The 24,025-nt window shown below is 41.6% G+C and overlaps 1 protein-coding gene across 1 annotated transcript; it reads left to right on the forward strand.

Moving 5' to 3' along the window:
• The first annotated feature begins 19,787 nt into the window (after positions 1-19,787).
• Positions 19,788-20,804, forward strand: LOC130868395 (melanoma-associated antigen B4-like). Its single transcript, XM_057760632.1, has one exon. It carries the CDS (start codon positions 19,788-19,790, stop codon positions 20,802-20,804), a length of 1,017 nt encoding a protein of 338 aa, XP_057616615.1.
• The last annotated feature ends 3,221 nt before the right edge of the window (positions 20,805-24,025 follow it).

Here is a 24,025-nt window from a genome sequence, read left to right on the forward strand (position 1 = left end):
ATAAAAGATCAAAAGTATGTTTAATCAATGTGACCACATAGGTAAAACAAGTAGAGATTGGTAATCGTTCTAAATCTTTCTGTGGGACAACTCATATGAATTTTTCTAATCTAAAAAATTTAAACCTGCTTTTAAGGACAAGACGTCCATAATGATACAGTATTGGTCAATATGTTATCTCTTAAATCCTTATCCTAATTCCAGTTCTCCACCATGGACTATATTGCTTGAGGGTATAAGTTAACTTTAAGATATGATTACTCATACTCCTGGGTAATTTTCCCTATCAGACCATTTCCTTCTTTTGAGATACTAAACTCTTTATTCCAAAATTAAAACATAATTTAACTTTGTAAATATATATATATATATTTATATATAAACATTTTAAGTATTTTAACGATTCTTATAAAATCACTACTGTCTCTTGAAAAACAAACAAATAAACAAACAGGTTTTCTAAGAGTCTTATATTACCCAGGTCTAGTGAAGAAAAATCCCTAAATAAATTTAAATTTTATTTTGAGAGCCTACTTTGTGGTTTAATAGACAACTTAAAGTTTGTGTATCATCTTAATGTGTTACTCCATAGCGATATATTTTTAAGTTATTAATCTTTTTTCTTAATTAAATATTACAATGGTAGGAATAAGTGGTAACTTTATCCAGCTCTACATGCCTTATCTGAATTTTGGTGTTTCATAGACACTAGTAAAAAGTAAATTCTTTTCATCAAAAATGTTTCAAGGTACCTTAAAATTTTAATAAGTAATTAAAATGAGGTACAAAAACAAAATCTATTAATACACTTTATAATGGCCTGCTGTGTCTCTCTAAAAGACAAGCCATGCCCAGTCCCTCCCCAGTCTCCTGAGGCAAGCTGACCTTCAGCTTCCAGCCTGAGTCCTTTCTTTTTCCATTTCCGTCTCCAAGGGGCAGGTTCTGTCTCTCCCTTCTCCCCACTTCTCCACTTCCCACATTCTGTTTTTCTCTCTCTCTTCCTTTCCATCTCCCACTCTCTCCGACTCTCTCTCTGCTCTTCTCCCTGTCGAGGTCTCTCACACACCTCTTGGTTCTATGCCTGGGACTCACTGACCCTCGTATCCCAATGCAGCCACTTGGAGACCTGCAGCAATTTTACGTAAATCATAACAATAGTGCTGTGACTTGGCCAACTTCTTAGTCTCCATGTTTCCTCCTGCCTACAGGTGGGCAAGCTAGGATGCATGGAACCCGGGGCTCGGGAACCAGTTTCTTTAAATCAGCTCTTAATTTCATCTGCCTAAGCAAAATTTCTACACACACCTGCAAACATGAAGAATTGAACGTTGAAACTCTGGCAATCTTATGGTATTCAGGAAATTTGGGGGGATATCTCCCAACCACGGTCTTTACAGTTATGGTTGAGCCCTTTGCTGACATTCATCTCTGGATTGCTACCTTAGCTGAAATCATATTTGGATGACCAGGGATCAGTCTTCCCATGCTATCACTGCACATGCTGTGTGGTACCTTTGCCAAGGGGCCCAGGATCTCTTGGATTTTTCTTTTTCTTTTTCTTTTTCCTTTCCTTTTTCCTTTCCTTTTTCCTGTTCCTTTCCCTTTTACTTTTTTTTCCTTTTCTTTTCTTGCCCTGCTATGAAAGGCCACTCGGAGTGGCCTCTGGCCTCTGTGGTAGCTGAGTCACCCTGATCAGAGCCAGTCAGTCTTAAAAACCGTGCCTATGGACAGAGGACGCACTTCTACAAGCCCTGTGGTGTTCACCACTGATTCACAACCTGCCTTTATAGGGCCTACATCTTTTTGTAGGCCTTGAGGTGTTGCTGTTTTCACGTTTCAACTATGTGTAGGGAGTCATTCCTGTCTGTCAATCCAGCCTCCCCCTGGGATGGATACCTTTTAGAGACCATAAAATCCCAGGCCTTAATGACCTACTTCTTAGGTCTTACTGTAATTCCACAAGTGTCCTGCCGGCTCCACCTTTAAGGGAGCTTTCTAAGTACTACAGGCTAAAGGAATTTTATCAAACTGTCCCTACCACTGCTGCTGATGCCAACAAGATTGGTCAGATCCACAAGGCAGATTTTTTCAGTTCTAGCCTATTGCTCCCCACTGCTACTTTTGGTATGGTGGCTCAGAGAAAGGGTGGATAATGCATCTCGGTATTTCTTATTATTAAACGTAAAATCCTTACAGCTCAGAAACCTTTTTTTTCCATACAACATGAGACCATTGTCACTTTGACTAAGGTCAAATAACTTTACTGCCATCTTAAGTGAGTGACTTTTCCATACAACATATGACTGCTGCCATTTTGACTGACATCAGGTGACCTTACCACCATCTTAACTGAGAGCCATGTCAGTTGACGAGATAGGCCATCTTTACTGAGTTATTCCCTCTCTGCTTCCCCAGTGCTGACTTTGTAGCATGTGTGTTTTGTACAGTGACATGCCTTTGATAGGGCCCACCAAGAATATCCACTTCGTGCAAGTCATGTTCACTCTGTGTGTGTGTTTGAACATGTAACTTAAGTACACCTTTGTTTACTGTTAAATGTTATAATTGTCTGTTCATTGCATCTCATTTCAGACTATAAAAACAATAAGTCACATGTTTTCAACTGGTATGTACTTCTAAATATCTTATATAAATACTTTATATCTAATTGATCCCTCATTTAAAATATATTAAGATGTTCTCTACTATTGTCAGTTCTGCTATTAACCTTCTAATGCAAGCAGTTTTTTTTCTTCTGTCTTTTTATGAGTGTAAATCTTACCTGTTAAGTGAAGAACCAGTGCAGTCAAGCTCAGACCCAGCTTTCCAGGCAGATTCTATAATGTAGTTAAACCTGATAAATAACCCTCAACTGCTCAGAGATCTTGGGAAAATGGCATTTAAATATTTAATTATTAAAACCCTTTTCATAACAAGAAGAGACAGGTTGGCTCCTAGTAGCAGCACTCTACTTCCTCCCAAGAAGACAGAAGACAAATGGGCACAGAACAATGTCCATCTAAAATTTGCTTCAACTGTCACATGCTTACCACTGGACAAAACTGCCATTCATCAAAACGAAAATATCCACACAGTGGACAGAATCATTGGAATAGGCAGCCTAGCTGCTCAGGTCAAGTTAGGCTTGTCTCCTTATGAATTTCTTAGCTCATAGGATCTTCTGGAGTATGGTAGACCCTGCACTAAACAGCAAATGACAAATATTATGTTCAGTGACCATGGAGGACCCTGAGGAGTAGCTGTGGGTGCCAACCAAGTAAGTTCTCTAGCGATTTTTAATCAATAACTCAAGTAAATTTTCATCCTTCTCAAAGAACTCTGATGCAGTTTGACAGCTGAGAGGTTTTGTCAGTTTAAAAGGACAACCTCACTGAACAAATTTCAGTAAAACACAAATACAATTTATTAAGGAGTGTACCTGCAAGTTATAAAGCTGTGAAAGCAAATACCAGTTATCAAATTTCTCTATCATGCTGTCTTCCATTGTCTTAAAAATACTTCTTATGGTGCAAAGATATCTCTCACAGTCATCATGACATAAATGTGGTACTGTTTATAAAATGCATATGTCTAAAATTTCTGTTTTCTCAAAGGCAAAGAATTCTCGTGAGTCCAGGGAACTGAATTGAAGGATCAACCTTAAGAAGTTTTGATAAACCCCTCTCAATTCCCGGGTCCTAATTTTTTTTAACCTTAACTTTGTCCTCAGTTCTGCCAATATCTTTAACAGGTATAGGAGAAAACAGACATTTGCATAGCACACACACTGGACAGAAACAAAGACCAGCTACACCAGGATGTGACCAGCACCCACCTTTCTCAGTTCCCCCCTCAACGATGCCCACAAAGAAGCAGGAAACCATCTTGAAAATCCACTGCCCCAATTCCTTTAACTTGTTGTTCCTAAACTCCTGCCTTCTTATTTTAAAAAAGACATGGGAATATAATAGTCTTCTCTGTCCATAAGAGACCAACCATGCCCACCCCCTCCCCTGACCTCCAAGGCAAACTGGTCTTACACTTCCAGTGTGTGTCCCTTCTATTCTCTCTCTCTCTCTCTCTCTCTCTCTCTCTCTCTCTCTCTCTCTCTCCTCTTTCTTTCTCTCCCTCTCTTACTCTCTATTTCTTCCTCCCTCACTTCTCTTCCTTCCTCCCCTGCTTCCCTCCCTCCCTTTCTCTCTATCTCTGTTCTTTTCCCCTTATCCCCTTTCCATTCCATAGCCCACTAAACAAATATACAACCTCATTCTGCAAAGCATGCCTATTCATGTCTCTGTCTCTCACCCACCATATGACTCCCTGCCAGCTGCCTGCTGCCACTCCAGGGATCTGCGGTATTGTTTCAAGACACACTGCCCGCTACAGCCACTTGGGGATCCACAGCACATTACTTAAACTGCAGCACACTTTGCTTAAGTTTCTAAGTTTTATCTAAGATACCATATGTCTACCGTGTTTTAGATATAACCAACTGAGCTTTCTATTAAAACCACCTCATTAAATTGTTTCCTGAAGTTTGTAATAGCAATCATAATGTTGAGATTAACTTTGATGTAAAAGATTGTTCACAAATATATTTGTAACTAATTTAAACTTATTTGTAGGTTAAAAAATTTAAATGTTGCCAGAGCAGTGAGAGCCTGACTAGAGGGCAGGTCTCAAGGTCCCTGCCAGGGAACTCGGGACCCTGCTGCTGGGGCTGCAGTGTCTATTGTGCTCTCCTGGATCTGCTCTGCCTGCCCCCCATTTCCCTTGGCCCCTGGCTCATCGGGGCTACCAGGAGTCCCCCTGTAGTTGCTGAGAAGTCCCATCTGAACGGGTGAGTGTGTGCTATCCTGGGGCGGACCGTCCGGGTAGAGAGCACAAACACCCCTCTCCCAGCTCCTGCTGCAGGGCTTTCTTTCCCACACACGCGCCCCCACCCCCACCCCCAAGCCTGCCTTGTCTGCAAGGTCCTTTGCTGTGGAACAGTTTCCTGCCCAACCCAGAGCAGTGAGAGCCTGACTAGAGGGCAGGCCTCAAGGTCCCCGCCAGGGAATGCGGGCCCCTGCTGCTGGGGCTGTAGTGTCTGCTGTGCTCTCCTGGATCTGCTCTGCCTGCCCCCCATTTCCCTTGGCCCCTGGCTCATCGGGGCTACCAGGAGTCCCTCTGTAGGTGCTGAGAAGTCCCATCTGGATGGGTGAGTGTGTATTAGCCTGGGGCAGACTGTCCCGGTAGAGAGCACAAACCCCCCTACACTAAGGCTTCCCAACCAGAGCAGTGAGTGCCTGCCTAGCGGGCAGGCCTTAGTAACCCCTGAAAGGGAGCACAGGCACCTCCAGCTTGTACTGCAGTGTCACCTGTGTTCTACTCGACCCCGCCCTACACCTTGCATTCGGCCCTCTTTCCACCGGTCATTGGAATACCAGGCATCCCTGTTTTGGTGTTGAGGAGTTCATCTGCAAGGGAACGGTTCCTGCCCCTACACTGAGGAGATACACCCAGAGAGTTAGTCACAGCAAAGACTGGTCCAAGACACCAGGCCTCTCCTGGCTCCATTTGAAGGAAAAGATGGGCAGGCGCCAATGCAAGAATTCCCCCAACAACTTGAAAAGCAACGTGACATCACCAGAATCCAGGAATCCCGAAATGAGAAGTGTACACACTAATCCAGAAGAATTAGAAGAATTCGACTCAAAAGTGAATTATATGAAAATAATAGAAGACCTTAAACAGGAGGTGAAAAACTGCCATAATCAATTAGAGATTACAAACAAAAAGGTAGAGGAAATGAATAAATATCTCAAAGATACCCAAGAAAACCAAGAGAAACAAGAAAAAGTAATCAAACAGGTAAGGGAAACGGTTCAAGACTTGAAGAATGAAGTGGAAGTAATAAAGAAAACACAAACCGAGGGAAGGAAGGAGATGGAAAATTTGGATAAACGAACAGGAACTACAGAGACAAGTACCACCAACAGATTACAAGAGATAGAAGAAAGAATCTCAGACACTGAAGATACCATAGAGAAAATCAACTCTCTGATCAAAGAAAACAACATAACCAACAAATTCTCATCACAAAACATTCAGGAAATCTGGGACACAATAAAAAGACCAAACCTAAGAATAATAGGGATAGAAGAAGGAGAAGAAGTACAGCTCAATGGTCCAGAAAATATATTTAATAAAATTATAGAAGAAAACTTTCCCAACCTTAAGAAAGATATTCCTTTGAAGGTCCAAGAAGCATACAGAACACCGAATCGACTGGATCAAAAAAAAAAAAAAAAACATCTCCTCGTCATATAATAATCAAAACACAAAACATACAGAATAAAGAAAGAATATTAAGAGCTGCAAAGGAAAAAGGTCAAGTTACCTATAAAGGTAAACCTATCAGACTCACACCTGATTTCTCTATGGAAACCATGAAAGCCAGAAGGTCCTGGATAGATGTACTGCAGAAACTAAGAGACCATGGATGCAAGCCCAGACTACTGTACCCAGCCAAGCTTTCGTTCACTATAAATGGAGAAAACAATATTTTCCAGGATAAAAACAAGTTTAAACAATACGTAGCCACAAATCCAGCCCTACAGAAAGTAATAGAAGGAAAATCACAAACCAAGGAGTCCAACAATGCCCACAATAACTCAGACATCTAATGACCCTTCACCAGCACAACTTGAAGAAGGGAAACACACAAACTCTACTACCAAAAGAAAGAAAGAGAGAAAGGAAAAATGACCAGAGTTAACAACCACTGGTCATTAATATCACTTAATATCAATGGACTCAACTCACCTATAAAGAGGCACAGGCTAAGAGATTGGATTCGAAAACAGGATCCAACATTCTGCTGATTACAAGAAACACACCTCAACCACAAAGACAGACATCTACTCAGAGTAAAGGGCTGGGAAAAGGTTTATCAAGCAAACGGACCTAAGAAACAAGCAGGTGTGGCCATACTAATTTCTAAGAAAGTTGAATTCAAACTAAAATCAATCAAAAGAGATGGAGAGGGACATATTTTACTCATAACAGGAACAATTCACCAGGATGAAGTCTCAATCCTTAATATATATGCCCCTAATATAAAAGCACCCACTTATGTAAAAGAAACGTTACTAAAACTCAAGGCAGTCATCAAACCACACACACTAATAGTAGGAGATTTCAACACTCCTCTCTCACCAATGGACAGGTCAATCAGACAGAAACCTAACAGAGAAATAAGAGGATTAAGGGACGTAATGAATCAAATGGACTTAACAGACATCTATAGAACATTCCACTCAAATAAGAAAGAATATACCTTCTTCTCTGCAGCTCATGGAACCTTCTCGAAAATAGACCACATACTCAGTAACAAAGCAAACTTACACAGTTACAAAAAAATATCGGTAACCACCTGTGTCTTATCAGATCACCATGGATTAAAGTTAGAATTCAACAACAATGCTATCCCCAGAAAGCCTATGAACTCATGGAAACTGGACAGTCAACTACTGAACCACACCTGGATCAAGGAAGAAATAAAGAAAGAAATTAAAGTCTTTCTTGAATTCAATGAAAACGAAGACTCAACATACTCAAACCTATGGGACACTATGAAAGCAGTGCTAAGAGGAAAGTTCATAGCATTAAGTGCCCACTTAAAGAAAACGGAGAAAGCACACATTGGAGACTTAATAGCCCACCTGAAAGCTTTAGAAAAAAAAGAAGCAGACACACCTAGGAGAAGTAGAAGACTCGAAATAATCAAATTGAGGGCTGAAATCAACAAAATAGAAACACAGAAAACAATCCAAAGAATCAATGAAACAAAAATCTGGTTCTTGGAGAAAATCAATAATATTGATAAACCCCTATCCAAACTAATCAAACGACAGAGAGAGAATACGCAAATTAACAAAATCAGAAACGAAAAGGGAGACATAACCACAGACACAGGGGAAATTGAGAGAATCATTAGATCTTACTACAAAAACCTGTATGCCACAAAATTGGAAAATGTAAAAGAAATGGACTCTTTTTTAGATAAGTACCATATACCAAAGTTAAACCAGGACCAGGTGAACAATCTAAATAGACCTGTTAGTCTCGAAGAATTAGAAGTTGTTACAAAAAACCTCCCCACAAAAAAAAGCCCAGGTCCAGACGGCTTCAATGCAGAATTCTACCAGAACTTCCAAGAAGACCTAATACCTATACTCCTTAATGTATTTCACAATATTGAAACAGAGAAGTCATTGCCAAATTCTTTTTATGAAGCTGAAGTTACTCTGATACCAAAACCACACAAAGACCCAACCAAGAAAGAGAACTACAGGCCAATCTCACTCATGAACATCGACACAAAAATACTCAATAAAATACTGGCAAACCGAATCCAAGAACACATTAGAAAAATTATCCATTATGATCAAGTAGGCTTCATCCCAGAGATGCAGGGCTGGTTCAACATACGAAAATCTATCAATGTAATCCATCATATAAATAATCTGAAAGAAAAAAACCATATGATCATTTCATTAGATGCGGAAAAAGCATTTGACAAAATTCAACATCCCTTTATGATAAAGGTCTTAGAGAGATTAGGAATACAAGGGTCGTTCCTAAGTATAATAAAAGCTATTTATAGCAAGCCGTCAGCTAACATCAAATTAAATGGAGAGAAACTCAAAGCTATTCCACTAAAATCAGGAACACGACAAGGTTGTCCACTCTCTCCATACCTCTTTAATATAGTGCTTGAAATTCTAGCAATAGCAATAAGACAACATAAGGGGATCAAAGGGATTCAAATTGGAAAGGAAGAAGTTAAACTTTCATTATTTGCAGACGATATGATAGTGTACATAAGCGACCCCAAAAACTCCAGCAAAGAACTCCTTCAGCTGATAAACACCTTTAGTAGCGTTGCAGGATACAAGATCAATTCCAAAAAATCAGTTGCCCTCCTGTACACAAAGGATAAGGAAGCAGAGATGGAAAGCAGAGAAGCATCACCCTTCACGATAGCCACAAATAGCATAAAATATCTTGGGGTAACTCTAACCAAGTAAGTAAAGGATATATTTGACAAGAACTTTAAGTCTATGAAGAAAGAAATTGAGGAGGATACCAGAAAATGGAAGGATCTCCCTTGCTCTTGGATTGGGAGGATCAACACAGTAAAAATGGCAATTCTACCAAGGGCAATTTATAGATTCAATGCAATCCCCATTAAAATCCCATCAAAATTCTTCACAGATCTTGAGAGGACAATAATCAACTTTATATGGAGAAACAAAAAACCCAGGATAGCCAAAACAATCTTATATAATAAAGGATCGTCTGGAGGCATTACCATCCCTGACCTCAAACTCTATTACAGAGCCTCAGTATTGAAAACAGCTTGGTATTGGCATAAAAACAGAGAAGTCGATCAATGGAACCGAGTAGAAGACCCTGATTTTAACCCACAAACATATGAACACCTAATTTTTGATAAAGGAGCTAAATGTATTCAATGGAAAAAAGAGAGCATCTTCAACAAATGGTGCTGGCAGAACTGATGGTCAACGTGTAGAAGAATGAAAATAGATCCATATCTATCACCATGCACAAAACTCAAGTCCAAATGGATTAAAGACATCAATATTAGTCTGAACACACTGAACCTGATAGAAGAAAAAGTGGGAAGTACTCTACAACTTATGGGTACAGGAGATCACTTCCTACGTTTATCCCCAGCAGCACAGACATTAAGGACAACATTGAATAAATGGGACCTCCTGAAACTGAGTAGCTTCTGTAAAGCAAAGGACACTGTCACTAAGACAAAAAGGCAACCCACTGACTGGGAGAAGATCTTCACCAACCCTGCAACAGACAAGGGTCTGATCTCCAAAATATATAAAGAACTCAAGAAACTAGACTTTAAAATGCTAATGAACCCAATAAAAAAATGGGGCACTGATCTGAACAGAGAATTCTCAACAGAAGAAATTCAAATGGCCAAAAGACACTTAAGGTCATGCTCAACCTCCTTAGCGATAAGGGAAATGCAAATTAAAACAACTTTGAGATACCATCTTACACCTGTCAGAATGGCTAAAATCAAAAACACCAATGATAGCCTTTGCTGGAGAGGTTGTGGAGAAAGGGGCACACTCATTCATTGCTGGTGGGAATGCAAACTTGTGCAACCACTTTGGAAATCAGTGTGGCGATTTCTCAGGAAATTTGGGATCAACCTGCCCCAAGATCCAGTAATACCACTATTGGGAATATACCCAAGAGATGCCCCATCTAATGCCAAAAGTATCTGTTCAACTATGTTCATAGCAGCATTGTTTGTAATAGCCAAAACCTGGAAACAACCTAGATGCCCTTCAATGGAGGAATGGATGAAGAAAGTGTGGAATATATACATATTAGAATACTACTCAGCGGTAAAAAACAATGACTTCTCGAATTTTGCGTGCAAATGGATGGAAATAGAAAACACTATCCTGAGTGAGGTATCCCAGACCCAAAAAGAGGAACATGGGATGTACTAACTCATAATCGGTTTCTAGCCATAAATAAAGGACATTGAGCATATAATTTGTGATCCTAGAGAAGCTAAACAAAGAAAGTGAACACAAAGAAAATCATATAGTCATCTGCCTGGAGAGGGGAAGTAGACAAGATTGCAGGGCAAAAACTGGGAACTTGCGGGTGAGGTGGCAAGGGGCAAAGGGGAAATCGGATGAGAAACATGAGAAGGGGAGGATGGGAGGAGCTCGGGGGATTAGGATGGTTGGGATATAGGAAGGGAGGATACGGGAGCAGCGAAGTATATATCCTAACTAAGAGAGCCATCTTAGGGTTGGCAAGAAACTTGACTCTAGAGGGGTTAGCAGGTGTCCAGGGAGATGTCCCCAGCTGGTACCTTGGGCAACTAAGGAGAGGGAACCTGAAATGACCCTGTCCTATACTGATGAATATCTTGCATATCACCTTAGAACCTTCATCTGGCGATGGATCGAGGTAGAGACAGAGACCCAATTTGGATCAACCGTCTGAGCTCTTAAGGTCCAAATGAGGAGCAGAAGGAGGGAGAACATGAGCAAGGAAATCAGGACCACGAGGGATGCACCCACCCACTGTGACAGTGTAACTGATTTATTGTGAGCCCACCAAGGCCAGCTGGTCTGGGTCTGAATAAGCATGGGTTGAAACTGGACTCTCTGAGCATGGCAGATAATGAAGGCTGATGAGAAGCCAAGGACAATGGCACTAGGTTTCGATCCTAATACATGAACTGTCTTTGTGGGTGCTTAGCCTGTTTAGACGCTCACCTTCCTGGACATAGATAGAAGACCTTCGTCTTCCCGCAGGGCAGAGAATTTGGACTGCTCTTCAGTATCGAGAGGGAGGGGGAATGGTGTGGGGGGAGGAGAAGAGGAGTGGGGATAGGGGGAGGGGACTGGGGGAGGGGGCAATATTTGGGAGGAGGGGAGGGAAATGGGAAACGGGGAGAAGGTGGAAATTTTAATTAAAAAGAATAAAAAAAATAAAAAATTTAAATGTTGACACAATACCCTGAGATATAATGCTTGATTTTCTACAACAATGTTTCTTTTCTTTTTTTGTTGTTGCTTTTGTTTGTTTTGAGACAGGCTTTCTCTGTGTAGTCTGGCTGTCCTAAAACTTGCTGTATAGACTACGTTAGGCTCAGACTCACAGAGATCCACTTGCCTCTGCATCCCAAGTGCCATAACTAAAGGTATGCACCACCACTTCACTCTTCACAATATAGTATTAATTATTAATATGTTCTTAATATTCTTTTAATAGAGCAGCATTTAAAGCCTATTATTAAATTTTAACTTTTAAAAACGTTTTCCCATTGCAAAAGATTTGATGTTTGGATTGACAGTCATGGCTTTAATCATAAAAAATATTCTGTTCAGGGAGTGATAGTCACTTAAAATATGCCTAATAAATTGCCTAGTGGTTATAAAACTTGTTCTACTGGACAAATATTTCCACGAAGAGAGCTCAAAACCCTCGAGCATTCTTCTGGCTGGAAAGTTGAGGGAAGGGAAACAGATCCTATCTGGAGCACGATGAGACTTCCACTTTGGCTACTGAGGAGAGTGAATTGATGCAAATGGTCCAAAATCAATAGAAGAGAAGATGCCAGGAACCCCAGAAGTCATGCAGTTGAGCCAGCAGGCAGTGTTTTTGGTGCATCTCTTCTCTGCCTTCGGGGTTACTGCAAGCACCCTAATAGGCTTTAAGGGACAGGACCCCAGGTCTACAAAGTAGAGTTCCTGTTCAAAGACAAAATCAATCTGAGAGAACCTCTGTGGATTGAAAGGAATTTTCTCCTAAGGGAAAGTGTGGGCTCAGAACCGTGACCCTGCTGTCAGGCCGGAGAAACATAAGCCTTGAGAACCAAGTTCTCCTCTGAGATTCAAAAAGGGTTGACTTCCTATGGAGACTGGACCTGAACCTGAGGCATTACTTGGCTCTGGAAAAGAGTGGGACACAGCACTCTGAGATCCAGGACAAAGCTGTCAACCTGTGTAGTAAATGTAGACTTCCTCTTAAAGGACTGACGTAGGGAGGGTTATGTGTGTAGCTGACAGTCATGGGTGCATACGGGGTAGGGGCTTGAGATTCATTCTACCTGGTTGAGACTTGCTAGACAGAATATGTGCCCTTGTGTCCTTTATTAGGCCCCCCCACAACACCATGGTGGTTCAGGTGGGTGTTGTAATGGGAGCGGCGGCCTGCCACTTGACTGTGGCTTACCGGCATGAGTCTAACCAGCGTCCATCTCGGAGAGGAGAGCCATGGCGTCTTCCTGACTCTGCTTTCTTTCTCCCAGCATTTGGTTTGTTCTACTCCACCTATCTAAATTCTGCCCCGTCAAAAAGCCAAGGCAGTTTCTTTATTTAACCAATGAAAGTAACACATAGACTGATGACCTTCCTATACGATTTACCCTTTTTCTATGTAAACAACAAAGAAAGGCTTTAACTTTAACATAGTAAAATTACATATAACAAAACAGTTATAAAGCAAGAATTATAGTTACAATATTTATATCTATTTTATCTTTTATCATAGCAGTGGAAAACTATAACTATCTATCTATTCTTTAACTCTATCAAAGAGTCCAGAAGGGTAGAATATTACCTAAGTGAACAAGAAGTAGGCAACATCCAAAGCTCTAGAAATGACGGAGACATCTCACTGCCTGTACAGTCATCCAAAGTTCTTTTGTATCATTGGGGCATCCACCTTCAGCCTGCAGGCCCATAGTATCCAGCAGACTTTTCCATGAAGCAGAAAATTTCAAAGACAATTCAGTCACTTTTTTCTGTGTCCTGCAGAATGTCTCGCAGACTCTTTCATGAAGCAGGCACCCCAAAAGACCATCTCACCTTTAGGCAAGTTCAGCAGTCCTCTCTCTGCTGGTGCTTCATGTCCAGTTTATGTAACAGTCCAGGCAAGAGCAGGTTCTTGTCCAAATTGCAAACAAACTCCATAAGTAGCCTCTTCGATACCCATCCTCCTCTTGAAGTAAATTTTGTGTCTCATTGTCACAAAAAGCCCTAAGTTATTAAAAGATTGAAAGTCATATTCTGTAGTCTTTGTAATATATGAAGAATGCCTATCTACCTGAAATATTTCTCTGTATATCGAGGCTATCTAACTAACATGACTACAAGCTTGACTATTATTTATGATTATCTATTAACAAGCAATATTTCCTAATTATACATTACATTTTTAAATGAACTACACAATCACAATACATTAATCAGTATCAGAACAACATATACATATAACAAAATTGACCTTAAATTTATATCAATAAGGCAAAATTTATACCAATATAAATTATTCATAGCTATATCATATCCCTATTTAAATGTAAAAGAACATTTATAAACAATATCTGGGAATATGGACATACTTATTTCTCTCCAAACTGCTTCATGCTGAATGGGGGCGCTGTTAATCAGGTCATTCATGGTATATCATGGGTGTTAGGTTCCTCTCAGTCAGCAGTTGAACATAAGTAATTTTTGAGGGTGTTCACAGCAACCTTTCAGAAGGGCGTAATCTATCATACAATATTGGGATAGAAGCAATCCACAGGGTCTCATGCTCTGAGAAAACAAAAGAAGAGCATCTTTTCCAAAGCATCATATCCCTAGACACAAATTTGGAAGTCATGATATTTTTAGAACGTATATGTAGTTTGGCAGACCACACAATGAAAGGTCTCTCTGTATTTACCTCCTTCACAGTCAAAAATTTGAAGAAAACACAATGTTCATAATCCAGACACTCTATGAATTTTCCATTTTTACGTGGCTTATTTTTATTTATTTCTTTTAATCTATGACTATCTGTACTCTGTCTCTTTAAAGACTTTACCCTTTTTAAGGCATTAACTTTATTCTCTATATACTTTTTCTTCTCTCTCCCAAGCCTACGAATCCTCACTCAACACTGTGATGCATTTAGAGGTCTTTTATGTCTGAATCTGTCCTATTGTGAATCTGTAACTCTTTACTGTCAAGAAGCACTTCTTAAAATGCTAAGCACTTCTTAAAAACTTTAGCTTGTGCCACATAGGGGTAATACAGTACCACCTATTTGCTGCCTAGTCTAAACCTTAACTGCGCTGTTATTATGATAATTACAATAGATCCTGCCTGAGATCAGCACAGTTAAGCATAGTGGAGCCAGAGCAGCGCCCTCAGAACAGTTTGGTGCCCCTGAGCTGCACTTAGTTCCAAGCCCACATCAGTCTACATTGCCATCAAGCAAGCCATATTGCTTTAATCACAAGCCCCATTCAAAAGCTCTGTCTCACGCAGGAACCAGACAGAGATCGCAATCCCAGCACAGGGAAGAAAGCTGGCATTTAATAACGGCCAGTTTTTTCCTGCTGCTGAGTCAGGAAAATTTCTTTGTGGCAAGCCACCCACAAACAGCAAAAAAACTGTGTTAAACTCTCTTTTCCTTTTAAGCCCTCTCAGGTTTTTAAGTGGAGTTAGTTACCACATTGGGCAGCCTCTCTGCTGTAATGGGAGCAGTGGGCTGCTTGTCGTCCTATCCACCCGGCTAGCTTATGCCTGAAATAATCACACAGAGACCTGTATTAATTAAATTGCTGCCTGGCCCGTTAGTTCTAGCCTCTTATTGGCTAACTCTCACATATTAGATTAACCCATGTCCATTAATGTGTATCACCAATTGACTGTGGCTTGCCGGCATGATTCCATCTTGAAGAGGAGAGCCATGGCATCTGCCTGACTCTGCTTTCTTTCTCCCAGCACTCTGTCCAGTCCACTCCATCTGTCTAAATTCTGCCCTATCAAAAAGCCAAAGCAGTATCTTTGTTTAACCAATGAAAGTAACACATAGACAGATGACCCTGGAACACCAGGTAAGAGTGGGGTGGAGTTCCTGGACAGCAGACGAGTGTGGCTGAAAACTGAAAATTGAGCTCTAAATAGAAGAAGACTTCATGCAACCAGGGGCAGGACATGTAAAATGGGGGAGAGGAGAAGGCGGGTTCAGGTAGTGTATGGCAGAGATGGAAGCCTGGCAAGGGGAATGGGGCACGAGTTAAGTGGGGCTTTCGAGGTTCAGGTTTTAAACTCTGCACGTAATAGCCCAAGAAAGGTGTAGGCAGTGGCAGTGGGAAGGATTAGTGTCTTAGGAGTACAGTAAGGAAACCAGACTCTCCTCTAAATTTCCTCCACAGCAGTCTGGTTCCATAGTAACCTGTCCCTGCTGTCACTCTTCAGAGCCCGCCCCTGACCGGATATGGTTTACCCTCTCTTCCTGTGAGGAGGGGAGGAGCTACGTCTTAGTGCCCCAGGCAAGGAAGCCGCTTCTGCTGCTCAGGCCCTGCTGCCGGCGACTTCTCAGAGAGGTCTGCAGTCAAGGTAAGAACCCTGAATGTGTACCAAGGGGGAATATGTCTGGAATAATCACAGGAGCTGTGCTAGCTCTCACTCAGTCTTGTCCTCAGAAAATATGAGGTGTCTTGTAGCTTTCTATGCTTCTGGGAGGAAACGGGGACCCTTGCTCTTAGAAGGTAACTCTAATTCTGGAAATGGTGGCTTCTTAGATCACAACTGAAGCCAGCCTTTGACTTCTAAATGGTAAGGCAAAAACCTTGAACTGAATTCTAGTCCATCCTGAGCAGTTTTGGCCCTGGACTCTATAAAGTGCCCCGTGGCGGAGTACAGAAGCAAAGGAAGTCTATCTGACTTCATCACCAGCAAAATCGGCAATAAGTGTTGAGTGGAATGAAGAATCAACTCCTGCGAGCTCTGTACTTTTTCTTTTTTTGCCCTTAGAGCCAGTGTTTCTCTGTAGCTTTGGAGGCTGTCCTGGAACTAGATCTTGTAGACCAGGCTGGTCTCAAACTCACGGAGATCTGCCTGCCCCTGCCTCCTGAGTCCTGGAATTAACGGCTTGCAACATCACTGCCTGGCTGTCTACTTATTTTATATGCCCGAGGTAGTGCGTAAAACACGTATCTCGGAAAATCACGCAAAAGGCACGGGATTGGTCATGCCCAACACGGGCTGGTAGGAGGTCTCAAGTAGCCAAAAGAAAGAGACACATTGAGGTTTAACATAGCCACGCCCATCTCGGGGTGTTGTGAGGAAGTGCCATGTGCAGAAGATATCTGGAGGCTTTGGTTAGCCACTCCCATCCTGTGGGAGTCAGAGAACATTCTAACTCTGGTAGGCACTCCCATGCCATGGAGTCAGAGAAAAGCCAAACTGTGGTAGGCACGCCCATCCTGTGGGAGTCACAGGAAAGTATAACTCTGGTAGCCCCTCCCATCCAGAGGGTATCAGAGAAAAGTCCATCTCTGTTAGCCACTCCCACCCTGTGGGAGTCAGGGAAAAGGCTAAATCTGGTAGCCTCTCCCATCCTGTGGGAGTCAGAGTAGGGCATAAGTCTGGTAGAACTTCCACACCATGGAGTCAGAGGAAAGCCTAACTCTGGTAGCCACTCCCATCCCGTGAAGCCAAAGAAGCCCTTTGTCTGGTAGGCACTCCCATCCCCTGGAGTCAGAGAAAAGCCTAAATCTTGTAACCACTCCCATCCAGAGGAGGCAGAGGAAAGTCTAACTATGGTACCCAATCCCAACCTGTGGAATCAGATAAAACCTAACTACAGTAGCCACTCCCACCTTGTGGGAGTTCGAAGAAATCCTATGGTGGTTAACCACTCTCATCCTCTGGGAGTCAGAAGAAATCCTACCCCTGGTAGCCACTCCCATCCTGTGGGAGTCAGAAGAAATCCTACCTCTGGTAGCCACTCCCATCCAGAGGGTATCAGAGAAACGTCTACCTCTAGTAGCAACTCCCATCCCGTGAGATTCAGAGGAAAGTCTATCCCTGGTAGCCACTCCCATCCCATGGGAGTCAGAGGAACTCCTAACTATGCTAGGCATGCCCATCCTGTAGTACTCAGGGGGAAGCCTAACTTGGGTGAGCAAGAACATCCCCTGGGAATTATAGGAGTCCTACCCTGGGAAATCATGCCTAGTGTATGGCTATCATAAGGAACACTATACCAAAGATAACTAGACACGTTTTTTTTTTCATTCGTTTTTTGAGATAGGTTTTCTCTGTAGCTTTGAAACCACCCCTGAAACTCACTCTGTTGTCCACGCAAGACTGGAACATACAGAGATCCATGTGCCTCTGCTTCTAGACAGCTGGGATAGACCAAAAGGTGCACAGCGACCTCCCAGCTATCTGGAAGCCTTTTCTTTTTAGGATCTTTCTAGACAAGGTTTCTCTGGTTAACAGTCCTACCTTTTCCTGCTGGAACTAGCTCTTGTAGCGCAGGACGATCTCGAACTCACAGAGATCCACGTCCCTTTTATATTGCCCCAAACTACTCTTAAGAACCAGAAATGGAGCGCAGCAGTGATGGCACAAATCCCAGCAGAGATTTAGAAGGCAGAGGCAGGCAGATCTTTGTGAGTTCGAAGCCAACCTGGTTCTGCAACGCATGTTTCATGTTCCAGGAGTACTAGGGATATTACACAGAGATACCCTGTTTTTTTTAAAGAGGAAAACATCAGAAATGGAAGGATAGACAGAGAGCACAGCCAGTGTATAGTGTTTCCTTAGAATTCCTGAAACCCTAGGTAATGTGGCAAATATGGCTAAAGCAGACGTTATTAAATATAAATAAGTAACATGGAAGAGTTAAAGCACCCTGCCAACACTCCCCTTTACTCTTAGAGAGAAGTAAGAGGATAATGGGAAATTAACCAGGATGGACAGAATAGGAAGACCAGAAATACAGCGGTGGTTGGAGGAATCAGGGAGATTATGATAGGAGGTGTGCATGTCAGGAACTTTACAGCAATTCCCATAACTTCACCAAATGAGTGCAGACAAAGAAACAGGGTCAGCTTCAAATGTCTGGGAAGGATACTAACATCATGGTTGAATGAAAACTGAAAGCGAACACGTAGCACAGGGATATTTAAAATGTCATGAATTAGGGGTAGAAGTGTGACACCCTCTGTGCTCCTCTGACCTGTTCTCTGAGAATGGGCAGCCTTGGTCTCCTATCAGCCCACCTTAGCCTTGGTCTCCAGTACCTAACATCAGTGAAGATATGTGGAGGTGAGGGAATCACTTCCAAAATAATGGGGCCACTGCAAGTCAGGCTCTATAGTGTGACTTGGACATGTACACCTGTCCTGACTAGACACAGGCTCTGTTCCCAGGGCGTTGTCAGCACAAGAGGGCAAAGGTTAGCATTGTTATTTTCCGCATCTACATCATATCTTGTGTTTGTGGTTTCTCCCAGTGCATATCATGCTTCTTTGTCTTTCTCTTTTTTTTAAAGTCAGTTTTTTTTGTATATACCTCTGGTTTCCCCAGAATTCACAGTGTAGACCAGGATGACTTTTAACTCCCGAAGTCTTCCTGCCCGCCACTCTGCAATACTGTAATTATTTTTGCTTTTGACTTTTTATTTAATTTTTGTGCACTGTATTAAATCATTTGCTGTCTTCTCTCTCCATCCCGAGTCATTCCTCTCCATGTCTTCTCAAATCCACAGCCCAATAAATAATTATTACTCTTACATATGTGACAATATATCAATCCATACATGTATTTTATATATTGTTTTATGTAACAATATCAATAATGTAAATAATAAATAATGTAAACACATGCATTTATTATATAAAGACATAAATACAGTCTAATATGTCCATTTAGTGTTGCTTACATGTGTATGGTTTTAGGACTGAGCGATTATGCCTACAGAAGACTGAATCTCCCTCTTGTAACAGCCACTGTCTACAGTAGTTCATCTAGGGGTATGGCCTTGTGAGATTTCACCATTCATATTATATGAATTGGTGTTGTCATTCAAGTTCAAGTCTCCTTTGGGCTTCCGTGCTCCTGGATTCTGTGAAACATTACAGCAGCCTAGTACTAGATGTGAGTAGAATTGAGTGTTTTCAACCACCAGAGAAAGGCAGCCATCCTTTACCTCACAATATACATATAAGGTGACCAGAGGTGAGGAATACAGGGAGTGCTTAGAACAGAGATGTCATTATAATGTGTGAGACAAGGAGGGGAAAGAATTACTGAAAGCCTGAGTGTCCTCAACATGCTCAAAGTGCTCATAGTACGTTATTTTCCTGATTCAGGTATCTCAGTGACCTGTTCTACTACCAAGACTCTGTCCTGCTGTCCCTGACACCAGCCATCATGCCAAGGGGACAGAAGAGTAAGGCGCGTGCTCGAGAGAAAAGGCGCCAGGGGCTTAAGGATGCTCAAGCAAAGGAGGCAGAGAAAGCAGAGTCACCTGCTGGCTCTGATCAAGCTTCAGGAGATGCTAAGCCAAGCACTTCCACTGCTGACTTCCCACAGCAGTGTGAAAGCTCAGCACCCAGCAGCACTGCCAGCCAGGGAGTGACCCACGGAAGATCTGATAATGGTGACCAGGGACAAGGGGACAGAAATGAGCGTTCCTCCAGGGCTCTACTCTCTACTAGAAGCATGCGGATGGATCTTATGGCAAGGAAGACCGGAATGCTGATGGAGTACATGCTCCTCAAATACAAAGTGCAGCAGCCCATGAAGAGGGGAGAGATGCTCAAAGTTATCAACAAAAGGTTCAAGGAACACTTCCCCGAGATCCTCAAGAAAGCCTCCTACCGATTGGATGTGGTGTTTGGCCTTGAGCTGAAAGAAGTCCTGCCACATGGTCAAGCATATGAGCTTGTGAGCAAGTTAGATTTCGAGGATGATGGAAGTAGGAGCAATGAGCTAGGTGTTCCTACCAGGGGCATTCTGATTGCTCTCCTAAGTGTGATCTACTTAAATAACTACTGTGCTGCCGAGGAGGATGTCTGGTATTTCCTGAATGTATTAGGAGTCTATGACGGGGTCTCACATCTCATCTTTGGAGATGTCAGGAAGCTCATCACTGAAGATCTGGTACAGGAAAAGTACCTGGTATACCATCAGGTTCCTAACAGTGATCCTCCATCCTATCAGTTCCTGTGGGGCCCGAGAGCCTATGCTGAAACAAGCCAGATAAAGGTGATGGACTTTTTAGCCAAAATGAGTGAAACTGCTGCTGAGGATTACTCATCTCATTATGAGCAGGCTTTGATTGAAGAGGAAGAGAAAGCCCAAGCTGCAGCTGCAGCCAAGTCTGGCACTAAAGGCAAGGCCAAGGGACGTACTAAGACCAAGTTAAGTCGTCCTACTCACAAGTGAGGTATAAGGTAGCCTCTGCTTTATGATTGAAAAGGTCTGTTCATATTTTTTCAGATAAGCTGTTGATAATCTTTTGGAGGACTTTTAGCATAGTTTTAACTTGGGGATAAATGTCCTCACATAAATTTTGAAGCCCGTTCCTTCACTGCTGTTTTCCAAGTTGGGAGCTCAAAGTTTTTGGATTGATTTAAAATACAGTTTGCAATTTGAAATGTTCCTAATTATTTGATTTGTCCATATGATACTGTGGAATTAGTTTAAGAAGTTGGTGTGAAATATGAAAGAAAATTTTTCAAAAGTGTTAGGCTTTTCAGTGAAAATTTTCTTTTATTCCTTGTTTTCTTGGCATTGATGTCAGGTATATATACTAATTTTTTTTCTGATATTAAAATATGTGTGAGAAATTAGCTGAGAAGCAGATCTTTTTTTTAAAGGTTCATGCTTTAACCAAACATGCATGGCACATCTACACTTGCAGAACTGTCTCCCTGTGTACTGGACATATTTGATAATAGAAGCAGGAGGTCTGGAATATGCAATGATATTTTTCTAAGAAACTTTCATTAGTGGACAGAATAGAATAAGATCTTTATTTCCTAAAGAAACAATAAATGGATGATGTCTTCTTCAACACAATATATATTTTCTATATCCATTACTAGTTATCTTCAGGGATGAATGTCTTGTTTTTCCTACTTTTAATGGCCGGGCATACAACACTTTCTGTAGAATCTTTTAGGGAAAACATTAAGAGAAATAAGGATAATAATGAATTAGATTAAAATGCTTACATTAATAAATGACACTTTCTGATAAATAAATATAAGGGCTATTTTAGCACGGATTCTTTGTACCATACACATGATTCCCATTATATGAGAAAGAACTTGTCAAAATCACTTCTCAATGGTTACCAAGACGTACAAATCTACCTGTTCCTATATTTACATGGCAAGTAAGTGAAAGAATTGAGATTAAGCATGAGATTTAGAGACAACACTTCTGCATTCCTCTTATGTTTAAGCACAATGTGACTCTTATATCAGTTTTATTTTAAATATTATTAAATGTGTCTTTATTGCTTGCACTGCCTCCAGCTCTAGGAGATCTATGTCCTTTTCTGGCCTCTTCAAGCACCTACACACACAAGGCATACACCTATACCCCAACAAATCCCAAGGAATATCAGAGCCCCATGTGCTGTGGGATAATGTTCTTCTACCCACTAAAGATTTGTTACTTGCACGGGTTTAATAAATCGCTGATTGGCAGTTTCCAGGGGGGAAGTACAGGCAGTGTGAGCAAACAAGAATTATTCTGGGAAGAGAAAAGGCCCCATCTACATTTTCACCCAGATGGGGAGGAAGCATGATGAAATGCTGCATTGGAAAATGTACCAAACCATGTGGCTTAACATAGGCAAGAATTATAAGGTAATTTAAGATATAAGAGCTAATTAGAAATAAGACGGAGCTAATTGGGCCAAACAGTTTACAACTGACAAAAGCCTCTGTGTTTTGATGGGACTGAGCAGCTATGGGAACTGGTAAGAGAGAAGCTACTGTCTATGAAAGGTAGCCTCAAACATGCAGGGCTAGGGGCATGACACAGGTCTGTAGGACCCACAGGAAACTTCAGAAGGAACAGGAGAACGCCTGTGCATGCCTGAGGGGTGGCATAAAAGATGTGATTGGCAGGGGAACAAGCTAAGCCAACTCAGATGGGATCTGGAAATTCTAGTGCTTCCTCTGAATTCCTAGAGCTGGAATTCCAATCCAAGCTCTGTCCTGGCATGGTGGCTAAAAACTTTCAGGCAAATGTCTTGTTTGTCAATTCATGCCCCAAAAGTTGGGCACCAAACAAAGCTTGTATAATTAAAGCTTCAGAGGGAGATATTAGGGTACAACTAGAACACCAAAAAGGAAAGCAGTCATCCACTGACTCTGACCTTCACCTCAGTCTCAAATGGCAATCCTGCCTCTAGGATTCTCAGAATGAGATGTAACTGAGAGCTGTCTCCCCATTCTATAATCCTCTTTAGTTCTGGGATGAAAGGTATGCACCACTGGGATTAAAGTCATGCATCACCCAGTTCCTATGGCAGCAAGAGTGGGATTAAAGTGTTATTGTGGCCTGGTCTGTAAGACTGGCCAGTGTGACCATTTTACTCTCTGAACTTCAGGCACCATAATTTATTAAAATACAAATGAAATGCTGCTACACCCAGGAGCAGCTTTCTCAGGTCAGGTAAGAAAGGAGTGGTAAGCTGTGATAAGCACAAGATAATAAACTAAATGAGGATCATGCAAGACAGAAATGCTCAGAAAAGGCACATTCTGGACCTAAAGGTAATCACAGATGGAAAGTAATCTAAGAAAAACCCTCATCTCTCAATCTCAGAAAGGCCATGAAAAATGTCAGGTTGAACTTATTCTTCTATATGGAAGTTGTTTTAGTGGTAGGATCTTCTTGCATTGATAGGAATCGGCACAACTGTGTAGACTGTTTGTCTGTGTGTCTGTATGTGTGTGTGTTTGTGTGGTGTATGTTGTGTATGCTTGGTGAGTGTGTAATACTACCATATTGAACAGAGTGTGTTTGTGTGTGTCTATGCATCAAACTGCCTAACTGAACAGAGGGTGTTTGTGAGTGTATATACTGCCTAACTGAACAGTGTGTATATGTGAATATGTGTGCGTGAGCACACCTGTAGTATTGACTAATAAGAGTCAACAAGTGTAAATGACAAGTCTCAAGTCTCAAGTGTAAATGAGGAGAATAACAGAAAGAATATTGACAGTCATAAAATGGTAATAGTGAATCATGTTTACTTCAGTCTGGGACATCACAAGGCCTTGAGGAACACTGGGAATGTGTTCTGTCTCAGGTTCACATGGGCTAGCTTTCTACTTTATACCAGAAACCTGAAAACTTCCCACTCACATACTTCTTTCACTATAACTCACCCTGGGAACTCTTGGCAAGTGAACTACAACAAGGCAAATTTCACGTCTAACTAGAGAGTGTCTTAGATTTGAGGCTGTTGGAATGACACCGAAGGTCTCAGATAAAGTCAGGGTATAGAAGAGTATTATTAGAAATCATTTCACTGTTTTTTATTTCAGTCATGTTTCATTCTTCCACAGGTCTCTGGGCTGTCCAGTTGCCGGTTCCTAGCCATAGTGTGTGCCTCTCATAGTGTGTGCCTCATGCTAAACCAA

Source organism: Chionomys nivalis, chromosome X (assembly GCF_950005125.1).
Source record: "Chionomys nivalis chromosome X, mChiNiv1.1, whole genome shotgun sequence".
NCBI lineage: Eukaryota > Metazoa > Chordata > Mammalia > Rodentia > Cricetidae > Chionomys > Chionomys nivalis.

Bases quoted from the DNA above. Each gene is read 5' to 3' on its own strand.
- LOC130868395 (XM_057760632.1), top strand. From the start codon at position 19,788: ATGCCAAGGGGACAGAAGAGTAAGGCGCGTGCTCGAGAGAAAAGGCGC.